Source organism: Bombus vosnesenskii, unplaced genomic scaffold (genome assembly GCF_011952255.1).
Source record: "Bombus vosnesenskii isolate JDL3184/JDL3185 unplaced genomic scaffold, Bvos_JDL3184-5_v1.1 scf7180000013295, whole genome shotgun sequence".
Taxonomy (NCBI): domain Eukaryota; kingdom Metazoa; phylum Arthropoda; class Insecta; order Hymenoptera; family Apidae; genus Bombus; species Bombus vosnesenskii.
This window is the reverse complement of record NW_022882946.1, coordinates 3,251,490-3,271,670: the sequence shown is the minus strand read 5'-3', so window position 1 is coordinate 3,271,670 and position 20,181 is coordinate 3,251,490. Positions and strand designations below refer to the sequence as shown.

Sequence of the window (20,181 nt, the reverse complement as noted above, 5' to 3'; positions counted from 1 at the left end):
ATTTCATTCACATACATAAAGTATGTAATGTTGTGCATATATATTGTGCAAAAATCTGGTATAATTTTCTTTTTTAAGTTCCTTGGATTACTTTACGTACTCTTTTAGAGAATTCAATCGGGATGTTACATCAGACCTGAAAGAATTAATCTCTTGAAATTTGAAATGTTAATACTTGGTTTATCTTTAAATAACAAAAGATCGATTCTTTAATTCTCTAAAGCATTGCAGGAATCCATTCTACTAGGATTATTCTTAAATTTTCCTGCTTTTTTTTTTCTTCGTCTTCTACATAACATAACAGGTAACTAATTATTAGAGCGCGGGACATGACCAATAATTATACTGAATACTTTTCTCACAACACCTTATTTTACAATGCAACAAATACATTTGTATTAGATGAATCACTATGGCTTTTTTCTCTCCTTAAGCACGATCATGATGGATTATTATCGTACACTGTTTCTTTTCCCCTTGACTGAGAAGTAACATTTAAATGCCGTCAATGTTTCATACATGTACCAAAGATACTTAGTACTACGAGTACATGTTTCTTTCTCCATAAAAGTCGCTTGATTGCAACAAAAATTTGTCGTTACTTTATTTCCCATTTCTTCTTTAACTGGTGGTTTAGAGTTGCATCTGTGTTGGTCTATTCTCTCAATTCAGTTCAAAGCAGGTTATTTAGATTATTAAGGAAATAGCGAACACACTTTCCAACTTTAATTCTAGAAAAAAGTCGGGAAATTCATTTCTTAGTTGTTAATACGTACTTAGATCACGAGAAAAATGATAAAACGATAAGACAAAAATTAATCACTGTACAAAATTCCGCTTTCCATAATTTAATGTCTCACGGCAATTTTCTATCAAAAGTTTAAGACTTGGTGATTTTTCCCACAATTTTAGAGGAACAGAGCAACATACCTAAAGATTTTACTAAAAATCTGTGTCACGTATTTCTTTTAGCGATATTGACACTCAATTTGAAGAGGTAAAATACTGTACCTCTCCCTCTTCCCTACGCGAGTACATGTGATAATTGCTTTAATAAAAAGAGAGAGCAGAAACAGCGAAAAGATAGCTATTCTTATCGTAAGTTGCGCGATAATGTTATATAAAAGTTTATATATTAAAAAATTTACCAAATAAAAGTTATATAATTACCATTATATAACATTATTGTATTATCTATTTTATTTCGCTTACGAATGAACGAAGATAGTATCACAACGAGACAATTGAGGCTTAATATTCTTCGCTAGTATTCAACCATCATGTTCGAAAACATAAAAAAAAATGTTTTCCATGTCTGCCCCTTTTTAATTATGTTTCATAAATTAACAGTTATCGCCGTTGTTCTAAATAGTAATACGAAAGAGACGTTTTGTTATTTCAAATATAAATTAATTCCCTATTTAAAAAATACAAATCTCTTAAATCTTTATCCCTAAAAATACATTTAAATAAGAAAAGAATCTTTTCTCTCTGCTCTTGTACAACATCCCTGGAAAGATTGATGGGAAATACCAATCCTTACATGTTTTCTATCTTCTACGATATTCACTAGCCATTCCTAATTCATCGCCATCTCTGAAAATATGTATTCACATTCATTCACATTGCTTATTCCTTCCACTAACAATCTACATACATATGTAACATCCATATACTATTTCCTTATATTATCCTTATATTTTCTTCTACATCGGAACTACGGATCTATAATGTGTAGCTAAATATTCTGCAATTAAAAAATATATGTACACAAATACATAATAAAAATAATCCTTTCAAGTTATTATTTAATTTCGTTAAAAAATTAATTCAGTTGACTACAAACCGCTACATACGCAACACGACATCGACTAATAATCAACTAAATGAGCCAGTTCGTAAACAGGATCGTGTCTGTGTCTTATTAAAAGTCAACATTGACTTGGCCAAAAGCGTCTGCGTATTTTTAGAAACAGCCAGAACAATGAGAATCCGAGATCCGGTTATTTCGACCATTTGTCCGATTTTATTCAGCGTTAAGGAATTTCGAAAACGCGTTACTCCGAAATTACTTCGCGTGCAAGCGATCATCTCGCGGCACGTGTCGCGTCCGTTTCGAATTAACGCGTATACGCGATACGCTAGATTTTCCGTGGATGAGTCGGTTTGTTCCATGCAGAAAGTCTTTGTGTTCGCGGTACATGCACCGTGTCCCACCGAACGGACCGATGCGACGCGACGTTCGGAATAATCCCGACGTTCGCTCTTTCTCTCTCTCTCTCTCTCTCTTTCTCTTTCTTTCCCTTGTCTTTGCTCGTCTCCCTTTCGTTCTCTTTCTCTCTCACGTACCCACGTTATATAAGAACCGCCTCAGACTGGCCGTGAACTTACCGACGTCGTCGTCTTCGCATTCGAACGCAGCCGTCTCTCCCTTTCCACGCGCGAGACCGTTCGGTGCACTCGGCATGCACCGAAGAGGGAGAAGGAATGCGATCGATTCAGTTATTCTTTCCAGTGGGATCGAGAGAATCGCTTTACCTGCCTGCTGCAGCCGCCGCTTTATCTTCGCGGGAGAATTCCTTCAACAGGGTTTCAACACGGTGTATTTGCGCTCGCTACGTTCGAAACGTCTTCTTGAGAAGAAATGGAGCGTAAATTGGGCGTTTAATTTAATATTGATAAAATTCAGAACGATGCATTTTGATTGGTTCGTTTAATTTTTCCTTGGACGTATTTTCTTTTCTTTTGAAAATTTATTTATATGTACATTGTATCATTACGGAGAATCGTGAATTTAATCGTTAATTTTACGTTTGCTTACTTGTTAATTTTTATGAAGCATATATATGAAGTATATTGGTGACAATAGATTGAACAGGTTACATAAAATAAATCGATCATTACTCGTCATTTATTTTTAGAGTAACGTATTAGAGGTGAATGCATCCTAGATATAGTTCGAATGAACATGTTCATAAGATGTTTCCTTTTGAAAAATTGGAAAAATTTCAGGTATCATATGCTTTGTAATTCCACTATTACGTTAAAAGGTATAAATACGAAAGATACAAAGGAAGTGATAACGGGCAAACAAAATAACGTAAAGACGCTATTAAACAATAAAATTTAGAGAGGAAAATATGTTTTTCAAATATTCCTGAAACAACAATCGAAACAATATACCACCCATTGAAAAGAATTTAAAAATGGAATTAGTCAATTCGTATTAAGCAGTGCATGACATAAATTGAGAAATTCCATAAATATCTTTGCTACGTTGTCTTCTTCGAAGACACGACGATCGAAAACATCCTGACTCGACGATTGTCGCAAAGTCGAGACCTACGATGATTATAGCATAACGTCATGGATTAAAAAATAGAAACGAGTCTACGAGACGTTCCGACGTCTGGGAATCTGAACAAAGGACGCGCATTGAGGTCATCAACCAGAACTTGAATCGGAACGATTAAAATCCACGTATGCGGGACGCGAGAATAAGAACTGCATTTGCCCTTCCTCGTGAATACCTTTCTACGTGGATCGCTATAAGTTAAATCGAGTAGCCAAATGTTTATTTAGGCGCGTTTACTCTTCGAACAAAGGCTAATAAATTTATAAATTTGATTGATACAGACACAATAATTTTTACGAAATTTTAATAGCCGAGAAACAGAAATTTCTTGCTTTGGAAGTTCAAGACAGTTCAAGTCCACCGTGTATTCAAATTAAATAAAACACTGAGTAATCAGCTTATTTTTAGATATCTGATTCACTCTATACCAAAGTCTCTACTTATTTTAAACATCGTAAGTTAAAAATATCTTAACAGCTGCTGATAAATGTATATTATTTTGAAGAAGTGCAGAAAAACCTGCGACATGCTATTTAGAATTTTTCTTACCTTTATGCTAACTGTACTTACGAATTTCTGTCACAAACCATCTTTCTCGAGCACTCTTTTACGAGAGTAAAAGAGAAAAATTGAGCGGTCAAGAATATAAAAGAATAAAATCCGTTCCTCGGACATTCGAATGCTCAATGAGTTTAAACGACGAAGCGAGAGAAGACGCGGTGTGTCGGTAATTCATGCGCGGAACAAAGAGGATCGTCCGAGTGCATATGATTTACGGCGTTATTTGTAAAAACGTGGAATGCGTTTCTGTCATAAAAAAACTTTCTATAATGGGCGAGTAACACGACCAACGTTATCCACAGATTGAGCACGTAGTAAATATTCGCATATGCGAACGAAATACCATTCATGAAATACCAGCTACGTTTTGTCAAGTTTAAAAAGCATCCGACCGAATCGTATCATTTTCTTCTCTTTCTTTCAAGTCGATCCGTTTAAAACGATCGTGCTTTTATCTTTGCGTATCGTGCTATCTTTGAAATCGGAACATGCAAATTAATTCGATCTTCTGCGGTTCGTAACGCTATCCGGATTCGCTGTTTCGTAATGATCTTTATGTAACTACTTTGTAATCCCTGGTGAGAATTTAGTAGCACGAGTAAACTTTTCTTGTACGCAAATCGCGTGTCTCTGCGACTGATTGCATAAAAAGGGAGACAAAGGACAATCACAGTTACATCGTGCGGCTAAATCGAAACGTGTCTTCCAACTTATTTGGTGTACGTGCCATTTTCTGTATACTAGTGCAGAAAAATCGTTCTTTACATTGAGATAAAAATAATCCACAAAATTGTTACTTGATCGCTATAAATTAAGAACTCGGTAAATACTAATCTGTTTATTTTCGGAACAGCTAATCAACAGTGATTGAACGAGTATTTCGATATAGATAGTTGAAAAGGCTACCTTTTATCAATCCCAATTTTAAACCATTTAAAAATAAATGATAAATCTGTATGAATTATCGACAAAAGAAAGACAGCATAATGAAAAATTAGAAATATTTTTGTAATATCTAAAAAGATTACAGAGACGTACGTTTAATCTTCAAATAAAAAAAAAGTGTTGCATGTATAGAATTTGTTGACAGTGTGTTGAATTTTAAAATTGTTCTTGTATAGAAAATAAAAAATGTAACGTCAATTTATCCAACTATATTATGATTTACGATACAAGTGTACACTTTTGAGCCACTATTTACGTATACATACATACAGATGCTTTCTCACCCCAAATTTAATTACGCGAAAAGTGTCACGAATAACGATATAAAAAATAACGAAAGAGCTACTTCATATAGAGAGAGAGACGAGATTCGAGACGCAAGAAATTCCGAAAGAAATACTCACCAAGATGGACTGCGAGGTTGTACCTCTCGAGGGCTTGACCCAGGTGTCCCTCCTTCATCAAAATGTCACCCTCGTGTCTTGCCCTGCTGGCTTCTGCCTCGCGTGGCCACCACTTTTCCACCAGTCTCTGCACCAGCACATTCGTCTCACTCACAGCGACAATTTTTTGTCCGCACACGCGACAGCTCTTGCCCGGTTCCACGCAATTCTTGCAGTACGTATGGCCGCAGTTCGTGGTCACTGGTTGACACAAGATTCCCTCGCAAAGGGGACACGCGAACGACGTCTCTATCTTTTTTCTGAAACCCGTGGCCGTGATCGCGGTTCCAGACAATTCGTCCAGCAAAGCGTTCGCCAGATGTTTTAATCTCTCCGGCAGTACGGAACCCTCTGACAAACATCTCGAGTAAACACCGATAGATTCCCTGATTCGACCACACTTGGCCAAGGAATCCCCGTAGCCTACGAGCACTTCAAAACTCGGCGCCTGCTGCTTCAAGCTACGCTCGTACATTTCTACAGCGAGACGATAGTTGCGCGAGGCGAAAGCTTCTTTTGCCAACTCGGTCATATTCGTGGTGATATACGAAGCGCGACAGATTATTGGAAAAATCCTCCTCTGCTCGAGATCGGTCTTGTTGCTTTCGGAGAAACGACTCGCGCGTCCGAACGATTACGTGCACACGTCGATCGCGGGGTAAACTGCCCGGCACGATCCGCTGGTCGATAACTTGGAGAAGAAAATTCTCAGAACGATGCGCATTTTACTTTATCCATCCACTTTGAAAGATCGTACGATCTTTCTCGTTTATTTCGCTTTTGTTTAATCTCTTGCTTTAAAAAAAAAAAAAGAAAGACAACGATCGTATCGATCGGTCGACCGAAAAACACGTCCCGATGCAACGAAAACACTTGACGCGGAGAATTATCGGATCAATTTGCGTGTTTATCGGTAGCCGCATCGACGCCTCGTCCGTTTGATAAGTCGGTCGTCGGTCGCACGTTTGACAGCTGGCCGACCACGCGGTAAGAGAATTTACGGCGCACAGAACGCAGAAACGGTGCTACGCACAGCACGACGGCGCACTGAGGACTGCTGGCTCGGCTGTCACCGCTCGCTCGGGCCACTGTCAGAAACGTAAACCAACCGGGCAAGCAGCAGGCGAGGGGTGGCCGGCAGCGGTGGTGGCGGCGTCGCGTCGGTGCAGCCGTGGTGGCAAGCCAAGCGGCGGCGGCGACGACAGCGCCGCACGGCGGTACATACACCTTCGACTCTTCACTGCCTCTACCTCACCAACTGTTTCGTGATAGCACGAATCGTGCTATATCACGGGTCTACGTTCTACGTAGGCGTTCGCGTCGGTGTCGAGCCACACCCCCACTACGAATCTCAGGCATCATCCTGCCGCCACTAAGATTCCCCTTGATTCGTTCGGCTTAACGCCTGGTCTCTTCTTAACCTTATCAGAATGCCCCTGTCTTTTTAAACTGCTCCTCTGATCGATCAAACGTCACGTTCATGTTCGAGAAATTGCAGTTTGAACGAATTCGTTATTCCTGAATGAAATTCGTTATCCTTTATCTCAGGGCGAATATTTTCACACTCGCAGGGTTGGATATCCTTTGAGCAATCATCACCGAGGCAATGACCCAAGAACCTTCTTTATACAGTCCTTATTATAATATATCGTCGAAGTTCCGTTCATCTCGCGGTCGACATAGTCTCGGAGTATCAACAGGCTCCTCCGAAGCGCGTCTTCGTGGTACTCGAGCGTATCGAGCGGCGTTGCCTGACCGCGCGTCCTGTCCCCTTAGCTACCCGCGCTTCGACGAGCCCGAATACCGCCGAGGCATAAAGCTTCTTCGATAAACGAACGAGCGAACGCGACACGTAACCTTCTACGCAGATCGTACGCTAAAACAGGTTGTGGCTCGTGGCAAGGGCGAAGAGACGCAAGGGTGGTGGGCTGTTTAACCAGGACACTTGTTGTTGGTCGTCGGTTATCTTCCTCTGGATCGTCCAAGGCTTTCGTTCCGTGAAATGGATTCGTCGAAGGGTCTGTCTATTGTGAAGTTACGAACGGTGGCACGAACACACGAGATGTTTGTCGCCGCGGTAAAATCGTGGACGAGGCAGCGGGATGCGCGACCGCGGCGAGCTTACATAAAGAGCGTCGCGTCAGTGCACAAAACGTGGCGGGAGCGAGGCGAGTTTCGATTGGATCAATTATTCCACGGGCGAGCCTCGGCTCTCCGGGCTCTAGGAATCTTACTGAGCATGAGCAGTAACGTTACTTGGTCTACGTCGTGGTATTCCGTTTTACCCAGCACCGAGAGCAGACCTGCGTGCGCTGCTCCCCTCGGTGTGTATCGTGCGTGAGTCGGTGTGCACCGGCCAACCGACCGCTGACTACGCAGACGCGCTATAAACGCATTGCCTGCTTTCTTTCTCTTTCTCTCGCTCTTTCGCGCGCTCGTGGCCACGTTTGCGCGATGCAACCGATGCATTCAAGACTGCCGGGTCCGCACGCGTGTTCTACGAGCCAGAAGCTACGTGCGTAATATGTACATATTGTACAATGCATGCAAAGATCGTACACTATCTTTATCTTACTCTTTTTTTTATTTACTCATTCACGATTAAATAATTGTACGATTGAATAATGCAAGAATAATAAAACGTAATGTAAATTTATTTTGATAGTGAAAATGTTATTGATGATCCCGATACCATTCGTACGATCATGATATATATAGAATTGAGTATATCTATTATGCAGCTCTATTTTTTAAACATTACATTCGTAATTGTGTTATCGACGTATAACAGATATAGATGAAAAGTGAGTGAGAAACGTAGGAAAATATTTCGTTATAAGGCGTCTGGCGCTAGCGAAGATACGTATTGGGGAAGAACGGCGTAATTTCGAGCTGCAGCTAATTATTATACTTATCATTGTACCGAGATGCGCTTATGTATAATCAATGTATTAGCCGTGTATAGTTAACGTTCTTAATTATGGGGTAAGCTAAAATCGATTTTGTGTCAGCTATTTGTCACTGGCATGGCAAACAACGAGTTAATGTCTTGAACCTTGCATATGAAAATACGTAAAAGTAACGAAGGTCACTTCAACCTATAAAATCTATAAGAAAGAAAACATTCGCTATAAAAAGCGCATCAAGCAGACATTAAAATTCTCATCATGACAGGATTATGAAGCTATCTATGGAGAATCCTAACAGAATAACGCGCAATGCATAATTTGCCTCTTGTGACGATAAAACCTGAACTCCTGCTCACTTATTGATTGATTTATTTCTTCATTAATTTCCACGCATTGCCGTTATACGATCCGCGAGAAACATAACAATTCACTTTCCGATTATTATCGTTTTCCGCACGAGCGACTAGACTGTTTCATTTATTTAGCATTTTCCTCTCGACCGAGAAGCGATGTTACGCCCGGTTCGTTGCATTCGTTGTCAACTACTGCCGATCGTGCTGAATTTTATTTAATCTTTTATTATTTGATCTTTCTTGTTCGATCTGCAGCCTTCTTTTACGATCTGGCTAATATTACGAACCAAATTTTACAAATCACAAGTTAAAAATTATTAGCGCTAATAAGTTTCTTGGATAACAATAAGAGGTTTAGTAATCTCAAATGAAATTCGACAAATAAATTTTAAGTTCAGAATGTTTACAAGCGCAACATCTGTCGTGTTTGTTTAAAGTTATTTAACATTGTCTGCGCCAGTTTGTGGCAGAAAATGGCGTTAATAGCCGGGACATGCTGGCAAATAAATATCGATAATCGTCTAATGCGGACGACAAACTGTCGCGTCACATTTATGGAAATCACCGCGAGATTCGATCGTCTGCACGAAAGCCATCGGATTTCAAGCGATTTAGGGGAGGATAGTCAGAGTGCATTAATAGGGATCGTCGAGAAAATTGTTTCGAAAGACGAATAAGGCGTTGGCCGATGATTGTTATCTATACGAAGATACAACATCTCGATTGCTCTACAAACTTTCCAATTTCGAAGCGTGGTTCAGCGATTTATCGCGACTTTTCACACCTTTTAATCCGTCTGCAAACGAAAAACACGAAGTCCACGATATTTACCGTTGTTATCCAATCATATTAATCCTCATACCGCTAAAGATTGGATAAACGTCAATCTTTCATCTAAAAATAGATGAAAATAAACAATTTTTATGAAACTTTTCGATAAATTGGATGGGCATGGACTTGGGTTAAAGTGAATTACACGAGTGCCTTCTTTGTTAGCTCGTAAAAAGTGTAGTTTCAACGAGATGAGCCCTAACCTTCTACCTCTGTTTGTAATTCAGCAGCGCAATTGCGCTTAATGAATCCCGGTCTCCTACGTTACCCACTTTTTCTACGGTCGTAAACACTGCGACACGAACACACTGCAATAGACAAACCCTCAATTTTCTGTCGTAAAAAAATTCACAACCGTGGCTTGGTAACCTTAATTAGCTCTATTTTCTCGCGTCACGCCATTTTTCGCCGACGTGCGGATGCGTCATTGGCTGCTTTCGTCGCGTTCGCAGATCAACGACGATCAAAGTGGAATCGATCGCATTGTAATCGTGTATATTATGATCAGTGCTTACTTAATTTTTAATATTAATTAAGTGCTCTCGTCGTTTAACTATTTTATACCTCCTTTCTGTCATATATATCATTAGCAACATATAGCGAAAAATATCAATCGAAGTAGAATAAAGATTCATCACTAAAGAATAAAAATCCTTTGTAAAATAAAATTGTACTTTTTTATTATGGAAGATATATTTTACTATTAGATATATTTCTATATCGAAGACTGGACAGTTTTGGTCAATATCGATTCTTTTTCCCATTTCTTGTACTCACTGTTTTAACACAGATCGAATGAATTACTTCTAGAAAGAGCAGTTTAAAATTGGAAGTAGAATCGATTGAAATATATACCGAAGAACGTGACAAAGTTCGCGGCCGGATGTAACTGATAAACATAGTTGAAATGATTTAGACAAGGATTTACATAAATCTATACGCATCAAGATCGCTTATAAATATGTATATGGTCGGGCATAGGTCAATTTCCTTGCAATAGAAAATTCCTAATCAGTATCCTCATTCGCTTGTCCATTCAATTCTCCACAAAGATTGAACGACCAAAAATCTCTGTTGATTCATAAACCACTCACGAATCATCGCCACGTTTTCATATGTTCTTGCTCGAGTGGGTATCGACCAGTCGGCGACGCAGAAATTCGAAAAACGGAATACTTAATCTCCACTTGCATATACGCATTTGTCTGCTGGCTTACGTAAGGTATTTATGTCGTACAAAGAGTCACCTTTGCCGATCGCAAAACAAATTGTTAATCATCGAAATACGGCGTATCTTGGCGTTACGTAAATTGGCGTTTACGCACGACATACACCCGCACACATTTAACGGGGCCGTCGTATGACCGTCTCTTTTGCCGATATTCTGGAAGGACGACGAATTTTATTATGCGCCTTGCGAACGTCGCTGCCAGAAATCCTACTAGCTCGTGTCTGAACGTGGCCACGCGACTCGAGAATCTATGATTACGTCACGCTATCTCCGCCGTCTGTTCGCTTTCGCGAACCACGATCCTCTCATGAGAATAATAATAAACTTCGTAAGAATGCAACGAGGTCGCTTTCTTTCGGAAAGAAGCACTCAATTTGGAAAAATCGACGACGAAACTTTCCTAGATAATCACTTTTGTTTAACTAATCACTGCGATCCAGGAATTTTCATACTTCGATTATGCTCTTATTTCGATACATAATAGACGCGATCATCGTTCGTTGTTCATTCTTTAATCTATGCAGAGAAATTTTGGAACATTTGAGAAACATTGTATGTACGTATACCTATATTGATGTTAGGGATTTTAGTGTAAAAATAGTTGTAATTATTGAGATTGCGATATCTGGTGTCGTATTGCAACATCGAACCGAGACGTGTACGTTTCCATTATTGAACGAGGAAACTTATTTTTCGGAAGATACCTTTGCCTCGTTTCACACGTTTTATGTGTTTTTCTGATTGAATTAATCTTATTCCGAGAAACGTTATCAAAACACCGTTTGTTATTATGTATCTGAGAAAAGCTTGCGTGGACAAAATCGCAATTTATATTATTGCCGGATGTTTACCTACCACTCACGGTTAATTTAGCAATCATTACTCAATTACAAAATCATCGATTCGACAAGTTTTCCGCCAAAGAAGACAGAAGTAAATTATATTATTTAAGAAATGTAACGAACAAAGTATAAGCGAAATTTATTCGCTATCGATGGTTTTTTTAATGATTTTAATCATTGATTACGTATCTCATAAGGAATATATCGTATATCCATTCGCGATCTAAGTTGTTTTTACTATAAAAGATTTAATTATTTTTATTAATAAACCGACGAAAGATTAGCGGATCGAGAGATTGAATTTTTCGAAATGAAAGTAATAAGGATAATTGCGAAAATCTCGCAAAAGAAGAAAAAATGGATCACGAAGGAGCTCGGCCTCTCTTCAAAGCCTCTAATTTATTTCTCTCGCTAAAAAAGTCTAACCGCTATACCAGTTAATTTCTCTCTCTCTCTCTCTCTCTCTCTTCCTTTCTCTATACTTAGTCATAATGCACCGACTCGTTCGTTTCATCTCCTTTCTCTCCAGTTCCACTCACGAACGTGCAGAAATAACGGGCATCGATCGCGGTATCAATATTTGTTTAATTAGCGGCGGCTGCTACGAACGAGCATTTCCATACTTTTTTCCTTAGCTAAGCGACCAATCGACCACCCCTCTGACGTAATCATGCCGTGAAACTCTCGACATCGTTCCACGACCTCATCGAGAATTTCGCAATTGTGCCTTACTCGTGGCGTACTTACACGCGTCGATTCGCTCGCGATTTATGGAATAGACGCGTCGGTTAACCAGATTCGTGGACGTTTCGCGGCGGATGAGAGAATGTCCGTTCAGCGGACCGACTTTTGGAGAGACGAAGTTGCGACACTTGGCAAAAATGTGGCTAGAACCGCCTCGCTGGACGGCTATGTTTGGAACTGTTACATAAAGTCTCCTCCGTCGACCGATCTATCATGAGGAGGCCTTATTAGATCAACCATGGAAAGCCATCCGTTGTAACGTAACTGCTGGCCAGATATATTTATTTACTTATTTATTTAACGGTCGCCAACCTTTTATATCTAGATGCACGAATGCACGAACTGAAATGTAAAACAGCGAGCACACGATTTTTACAATTTCCTGTCAGCTAATACGCTTTAAAAAAGGTTACGGATAAAGTCGACGGTTTCGCTAACGCTATTCGCAGTAGAGCATAGTCTCTTGATAGGATCGAAAGTACCTAAAATAGATCGGTATGAAGCGATATGAAGACGTTTCCTCCTAACGAGTATCCTAGGGGCGTAAAATTTAAAAAATTCCACAATTTCTGGACCGTTAACGAACTGATTGAGGTTTTTAAAAATTAGTATCAGGCTCGCTACGATTCCACGGCATTCAAGAACGAACATATTCAATGTGCTAAAATATTTTCATAGTTATGGCAAATTTTGGTATCGGTTTATTGAACTCGAAGGTGATGTATTTTAAGCGTGTCTTTCCACTCATTTAAATATACGTGTGTATAATAAGTACGCGATTGCTGAATATCATTGTCGTGTCTTGTTTCGACTCATCGGTTTTATATAATTCGTCTTGATAATGAATTGTTTCGATATTCGTCGCGATACAGAATTAGTCCTGCGGCATGAAATCTATGTTTCTATTCACGTAGACTCGTGGAAAATTAAAGTCCTATTAGATTGCGGATTTTTACGAAGAGAATCAAAGAGATAGAAGCTATATAATTTTATCTACTAAAAATTATAACGAGTGCTCCACTTCGAATATTTTATTGAATTTTGAAGAACCTGTTTGAGAGGTTGTTTTTTATACATTTATAAAAAATTTAAATGGAAAAATACAGGGAATACACACGATACGCAAGAATATTCAAAACTTCTTACGGTATTCGAATGGATAGAATAAATTTCTATTTAAGTTCCACTTGTGTAATTAGGTTCATAGAAATACGAGTTTGCATAAAAGTGCGCAGTCTAATTATTAAAGTCACAAACAGTGGATTCTACGCCGGGAAATCCTAATGACGCGGCAAGTTCAACGACTACATAACGCTGTTTATCATCGCGTGACGTAGCGTTTCCTCGAGCGTGCACGAGGAAAAGCGCGAACGGCTCAACGTCGTCGTGCCGATCCACACCAAGAGGAGGGGATCGTCGATCGAGTCTCACGTCGACGCTTAAAAATAAAAGCGGTAAATACCGACAAGCCTTTATGTAATGAATGAGCGTGAATTAACAGAGCAACACGGGATCGAGCGTCGTTGTCGCACGAGGAGTACGCAGAGAGCTTTCAGTGGCGGTCGGGTCGAGTCAACGGTGTGGTGCGGCGAGAAGTTTTATTCTCGGCGTGATAAACAATTCGTTTTACTGGGAGCACCGATCGCTGGTGCGCACCACAGCTCGTAGAATCAACGCGCAGCTTATGTAATATATTTCAGATAGAATTCGCACCTTACATAATTGCGTCGCCATAGATCGAGTCAAAAGTTTGCGCGTAGTCTTGATCAATATCCGTCCGTTGTTACGTCGGTGCCTCGGCCACAAGGCTTCAATGAATGCGTAATTTTTCCATGGCGAAATTAATTTCAATTTTTAATTAATCTTTACATACAACTTTTTACGATTCATCGTGTTTACAATGAAGTGGCAGAAGCGTGGAACCAAAGTTGCGAACAGGGATGAAATCGCGTGCTGAGATAAAACGATAAATAGTAGAAGTAGAAGAGTGGGTAGAGGAGCGAGTGTAGGTAGAAAAAGAAAGACGTAGCGGGGAATACGAAGACGAAAACGCGAATCAGTCGATAGTAAACGATAGTAAATAATAGTAAAAGAGTAAAGTAGTCGTATGGTAATAAACTGAAAGTATAAAAAGATAAAATTGTAGAATAAGGAAACGATAGAAGCTTCAAACGGCGAACGTATAGGACAATACGAACGAATTGTCGACTTGAACTAATTACAATCGTGATAGATGTTACTTATCTGCGACGTATGTAAATATTCTCGTTTTAAATATTATTTATTCGATAAAAGATAGCATCTGGATACTACGAAAATCGATAAACAGTGAGGATACGTGACACGAAACATGATTGAATCGTTCTAAGAACAGATTGTTTCCTGTGAAAATTAACGCAGTTCGATGCCGTGACGTAACAATAGTTACGTAGATAAAACTCTTTGGCCGGGGACGTGATGTTTAGCGAAACGTAGCTCGTCGAAGTTCCCGATACGTTCGGACAATTTTTTAACATTCTTTGTCTTACGATCGATAAAAGTAAGGTAAATAGGAAACAGTGATCTGAGTAACCAGAAGAATTGCCGCTAAAGCGAATACTACCAGAATTCGATACCGTGCAAAAAGTTGTGCTGAATCACGATTGACTCGAATTCAAAAAAAGGAGAAAAACTGTGGGGTTCGAGGCCAAAAGCACGTGTAACTTTCGCTCGCCAAGTAATTAATTATCAAGGATGCGAGTCTGTTTACGAAACAGCCGGCTTGTCTAATTATAAATTGCGCTTGGATGATATTTGCGTAGGATCTTATGCGTCTCTAGAATTCCGAGTTACGCTATATCAATCTCTTAGAATGCTATATAATCCTGAAATGAACGACAAAAATAGAGTAATCAGAATTATAAAAAGACTTCTGGGAGAACTTCTTTTTCCTCTGACCTTATGCAGTTACAAAAACACTTACCAAAGCTTTATGCTTCAAGTAGAATAAATGTCAGAAAAATAATATGTACCGCGATACATAATGCAACACATTATTGCACAATCAAGATCTAAATAAGTGAGCAAATGGATGAATACCGTGCAAAATGAAATTCTGTGACTGTAATAAAGTTTCTATTTCTTCCATAGACAACGACAAGCACGAAACGTTTGAATGCGATACAAGATTCAAGTAATTCAAGCAGATCATAGATTTTATGTATTACATTATATTCGAAACCTTTCACCGTCATCTACAGGACGAATTATAACGCAGCCAAATAATTATTGTAGAAACGCGCGTGAATAATGATTTCGCGAATACTCTCTTACATAAGAGTATCAGTTTTTGTCGACTCGTACTCTATTCTGCATCGCATCGTTTGCCTTGCCTCTATGTACAGCGAAATTACAATGTTTAATATTAATGAAGCGATTATACACGTGATCGAGAAACTCTATTACCGTGCATCGATTTCTCGCTATATTAATCGAATACTCGATATTTATTATATTCGATCATTTGAAATTTTCGATATCGTTGTTAAAACGCGGTCATACCATCGATATCGTAAATATCGCGTCTCGGTACTGACATAATTATCAGCATTAATTGATTCGTCATTATATAATAGGCAGATCACTGTTTACACAGATTCGCTTATATCGGAACGCGAACCACGTTATGCTCTACAAAGCGTACTTTATCGTATCTTTCTTCGGAAATGTTTTCACAATTATATATAAATCCCTTCACAATGGTAGTAGCGTACGACACAAACTTCTTATTTAATGTTAGACCAATCAGATTACTTTGATCCATTGACAGCTAGTTTACTTAGTTACAAGCTTGTAGTTTCGAAGAAAAATGAAATTTTTCGTCTTCTTGCTCGGAGGAGACGAGATAACTCGTTACTCGGACTTTTAATGCTTTAAACATAAATCGACCTAAGTGGAACTTATTTGTCTTTATCATCTTTTAATTCTATAATTACGGAAGTTCCTAGTTAAAGAATGACTCGATCGACAGGTTACTAACAACAGGTTATTCTTCGATTATTTTTTACAGAAGAGAAAATTGTTATTTCTACAGTTAATCGTAACTACTTGGCTTTCCTCGCAACGAAGGAATTACATTGTAATTTTCGAAACCATGGATTTATAAAAATTACTCGCGTTACTCATGTTAATTCACGCGAATCGTAATGATCGACGTGAGATCGAGCATAAAATCAACTAACCGTGAAACGGCGTTGTTGTCGATTATAACCAGCGGCTGGTGTCTCGTCTCTGGAGCTGGAGCTGAAGCTCGCTGACAAGCGGATGCCTCGAATTCCGCGGGCCGCCGTTAGAAACGTTACAAAATTCGCACTTACTCCGGGTTAAACACGTGCTAGCGTCGCACGCCGATCGCCGGCCCGCTACCGCGACCACGTGCTCGCCTGTGCTCTCAAGACTCTGCTGAACTTTACATAATACGACTTAGCCGCACGCGTGCGCCTTACGCACGTGAGTGAGCCACGTATGTACTTTACTTACATGTAACTAACGCTAAGAACACGATAGGCCGATGTATGACTGTCTAGAGAAGTTGCCGCCCGCCAGTTCGAGTCTTTGGCCCGAGAATCCGACCACGGTTTATGTAATCGGAGATTGTGTTAAACGGAACCCTCTGTTTCTTCTCTTCGTTTTCTTCCTGCGTCGTTGTCGTCGTTTTCTGCTCAATTCGCATTCCATCGTCTTCTACCACCGTGGCGTCGTCTTCGACTTGGATAACCACGAGAGAAGCGAAAAGGGGAACGATCGAATTTTGTATTCCGTAGAAAAGTGGCGAATTAAACTGTAGCAGGAGAATAAGAGAAACATAGATCAGACAGTTTGGTTTTTACGTAAGAGGCACTGCTGTTTGTGGGGGAGTGAACGGGAGAATGATGAAACCGAATGAGTAAACGTTCCTGGGATTAGTCTGACTCTGCGCCGGTGGTTTAGATTGCTGTTTGGCTAGTAGTCATCGTTAGCTATTTGTCTTTCGTATTTCTTGCGATAGAAGGGTGAATTAGTATTCACGTATAAACGTGTAACTATTTATGCCATCAAGTTTTAGATCGAATAGAACAACATTTATTTGGTATAGCCGCCGAAGTGTAAACGTAGAAAATAGTAGTAGTCCTTGAGATTACAATTTTAATTGCATTCCTTACGTTCATAATTTTCCATTTGTAATCGATTTACTGAACGTAGGAATTGTTTTAAGTTTCGAATTAAAATAAATTTCAATGAAAATCTTCAATTAAAATCCTAAAATCCAATACTCTGCATAGCGATTGCAATAAACTTTTTCTTTAATGCAAGCGATAATAATTGCGACAGATAGAAATTGTGATAATTGTAATAATTTTACCAATGAAAAGAACTGATGAAATGTATTACAGAAACAAGTAATATTCAAAGGAATCGATTGCGTAACATGATCGATTCGAAATTTTGTGCGCGTGTACGCTATCTGGCAGACTATGCCTCCTAGAATAGATAAAAAGAAGCCGCGTCGTTCACTATGTAAGTGTAAGGGTTACATTAATTGCAATTGCATCGTAAATATTGATTTCGATGTTTAAATATTAATTATGCTTATCGAGGCTTATTTGTCAAGACATTTGCTATCTTTCGTTTTCGTCATTTTATCAGTTTAACATTGTAGTTGTTTCGTGTTTTCTGAGAAAACTTTTACTACACTTATCGGTTTCACGGAAATAATACTATTTATATTTGTTTTCTATTTCTGATTCTGCATACACACGATATCGGTCATATATACTACGAAACCTACTGATATTTACTATAAATTAAATACCTTTCACTGATTCTACCTTCTGGTTATTTTACTATAAATTTATCATTAAATTCGCATCATATGTGCTTGATGATGTAGAATCTAAATAAAGTAAGATTTGTTAGCTTTCCAATAATGTAACGCGTAGATACGTATCTTACTACTTATAACCAGTGTATTTATTGTGTCAGTATGTGTATATTTCTTTCGTATAGAGTATATACAACCTCTCGTTCCGTCTCGTAATAATAAAGGAAAAGTAATGAAAACGACCTCGACAAAGGAAAAGAATTTTCAAGATGTTTCCTTTAATTTCTGTCGCCCTCCTTTTTCTTTCTTTTTTTTTTTTTTTTCATTTCTTTTACCAAGAAATCTTTTATCATTCGATCTATTATACCGATGACAAAGTAACGAACCGCTTCTTTCGTGAAAGTCACGATAATGAAATCTGACTAATTTAAATAATCTCCAGGCTATCTCCTTCGTAATCTGTTATTTCTTCTCTTATCAAGAACTCGATATTTTCCCTCATTTCCTTGCCTCTTTATCATCTTCTTTTTTCAATCTTCTTCTTTGTGGCGATCTGACCTGCCTATTGCTCGCGAGAGAACTATCGATACCGACCTGCTCCATTCGTACGTATAAGTATGATATCGCGATCTTTGCGTCTGACTAGTACAGTAGAATGTGTCACCGGCCGCTTGCAACAATAAGAGTATTCACGCTGAATGGCGTTACGAAACTGGCGCCCACTTTTTCGACTTTCGCTGCCAACGCTGTCATTTTATGATTTTCCATGGAAATGCCTGAGAAAGATACTACTCTGGATCCCTTTCATTGAACGTTCGCTGACTGCTTGTACACGTTGGTTTCGTAGGCTAGACGCATTATTTATGTAATGCCATACATCGTATTGTGAGCGTTACGTAACACCACCGTTACGTAACGTGTTTTCCAAAAGTGAAGAAATAAACTTAGATCACCGTGATTTCAGCAAGAGGACGCTTGAACGCTTTGATCTTCGCTTCTTCTCGTTTCTTTCCCTATTTTCTTCACCGACGCTCGATTTGGAGAACGATCGCGATTCCCGGTTACGCGTACCGTCTCTTTCCACTCGTGTGAACAGCGTAACTCCAAGTTTTCGTTCCGTTTGGAAAAAGGTTTCGAAAAGTCGGATCATTCTAGCGGGGAAAAAGGTGTGCAGGATGTAACGTGTAATTGCACGTTTCATGTTCGAACGTGACTTCCGAGATACGAGGAATTGTTTTAATAAGAGAAAAGATTTAATTACCGGATGTTTCAATGAAAAAGTTTAGTAACGTTTAAAACAGGCGTATGCATTCACGCGGGATTCTGTTAAGAATATTCTACTTGCGACATAAACCCAGTTTGTTCTTTTTAGTATATATGTATGTTTTATTGCTTAAATTGTGGTCCGCTTGATATATGAAACACAAAGAGCACAACCTTGAAGTTTGGTCTCTAAAGAATTAAAAACTAATCATACTATATATAGCAAGATCGAGAAGTTTTCGAAAAGTAAAATAAATCAGTTTGGTTTTTGAATGACTCATACGTAAAATTATACATTCCCTTCTTTGCATCTCTGTTCTCCTGGAATTATTTCCGCAGTAACCTTCCAATTTATTTATATTACCAACAATGAATTATTCTTCATATTTCTTTCAATCGTTCTTACGATCTATCGTTATTTCTGTCTGCAACATTTCTGTAATTTCTTCCGACTCTAAATTCTTATAACGAACAATATACAAAAGAATCAACGTAAAAATCTCACGTTTAAGTAAATATAAGCTTTTTCTGCAACGATTCATAGCCCAACGAGTGAAATATTCGTCGCAATGGAACGAGACAAGAAGCATCGATAACAGCGTTATGTATTAGCGTAGAATTCGCATAACGATTGGGAACACTGAAGCCAATTACGTAAACGACAGTCTGCCAGTTTAAGAAATTTTTCTTGCCGTTATCATTTGTACGTGCATAGATGTACGAGTGAAAAGCAACACAGAGAACGATTATTCGCCTGGGTTCGGCGACGTAACAAATAACCTCGCGGCCGCTTGCACAACAAATAGGTGCCTATACCTATCTTCGTAATAATGCAGTTACGAAAATGGCGCGATTACGTCTCCTT

At 38.9% G+C, this 20,181-nt stretch overlaps 1 protein-coding gene across 1 annotated transcript in view; it reads right to left on the bottom strand.

Annotated features, from left to right (window-relative positions):
* LOC117233422 (LON peptidase N-terminal domain and RING finger protein 1) overlaps nucleotides 1-6,814 on the bottom strand; it is a 63,438-nt gene extending 56,624 nt beyond the window's left edge. The window contains exon 1 of the mRNA XM_033493729.1: nucleotides 5,266-6,814. Coding sequence (XP_033349620.1) covers nucleotides 5,266-5,836 — 571 coding nt within the window. The 5' untranslated portion in view covers nucleotides 5,837-6,814. The remainder of the gene's footprint in view (nucleotides 1-5,265) is intronic.
* Between the last annotated feature and the right edge of the window lie 13,367 nt (nucleotides 6,815-20,181).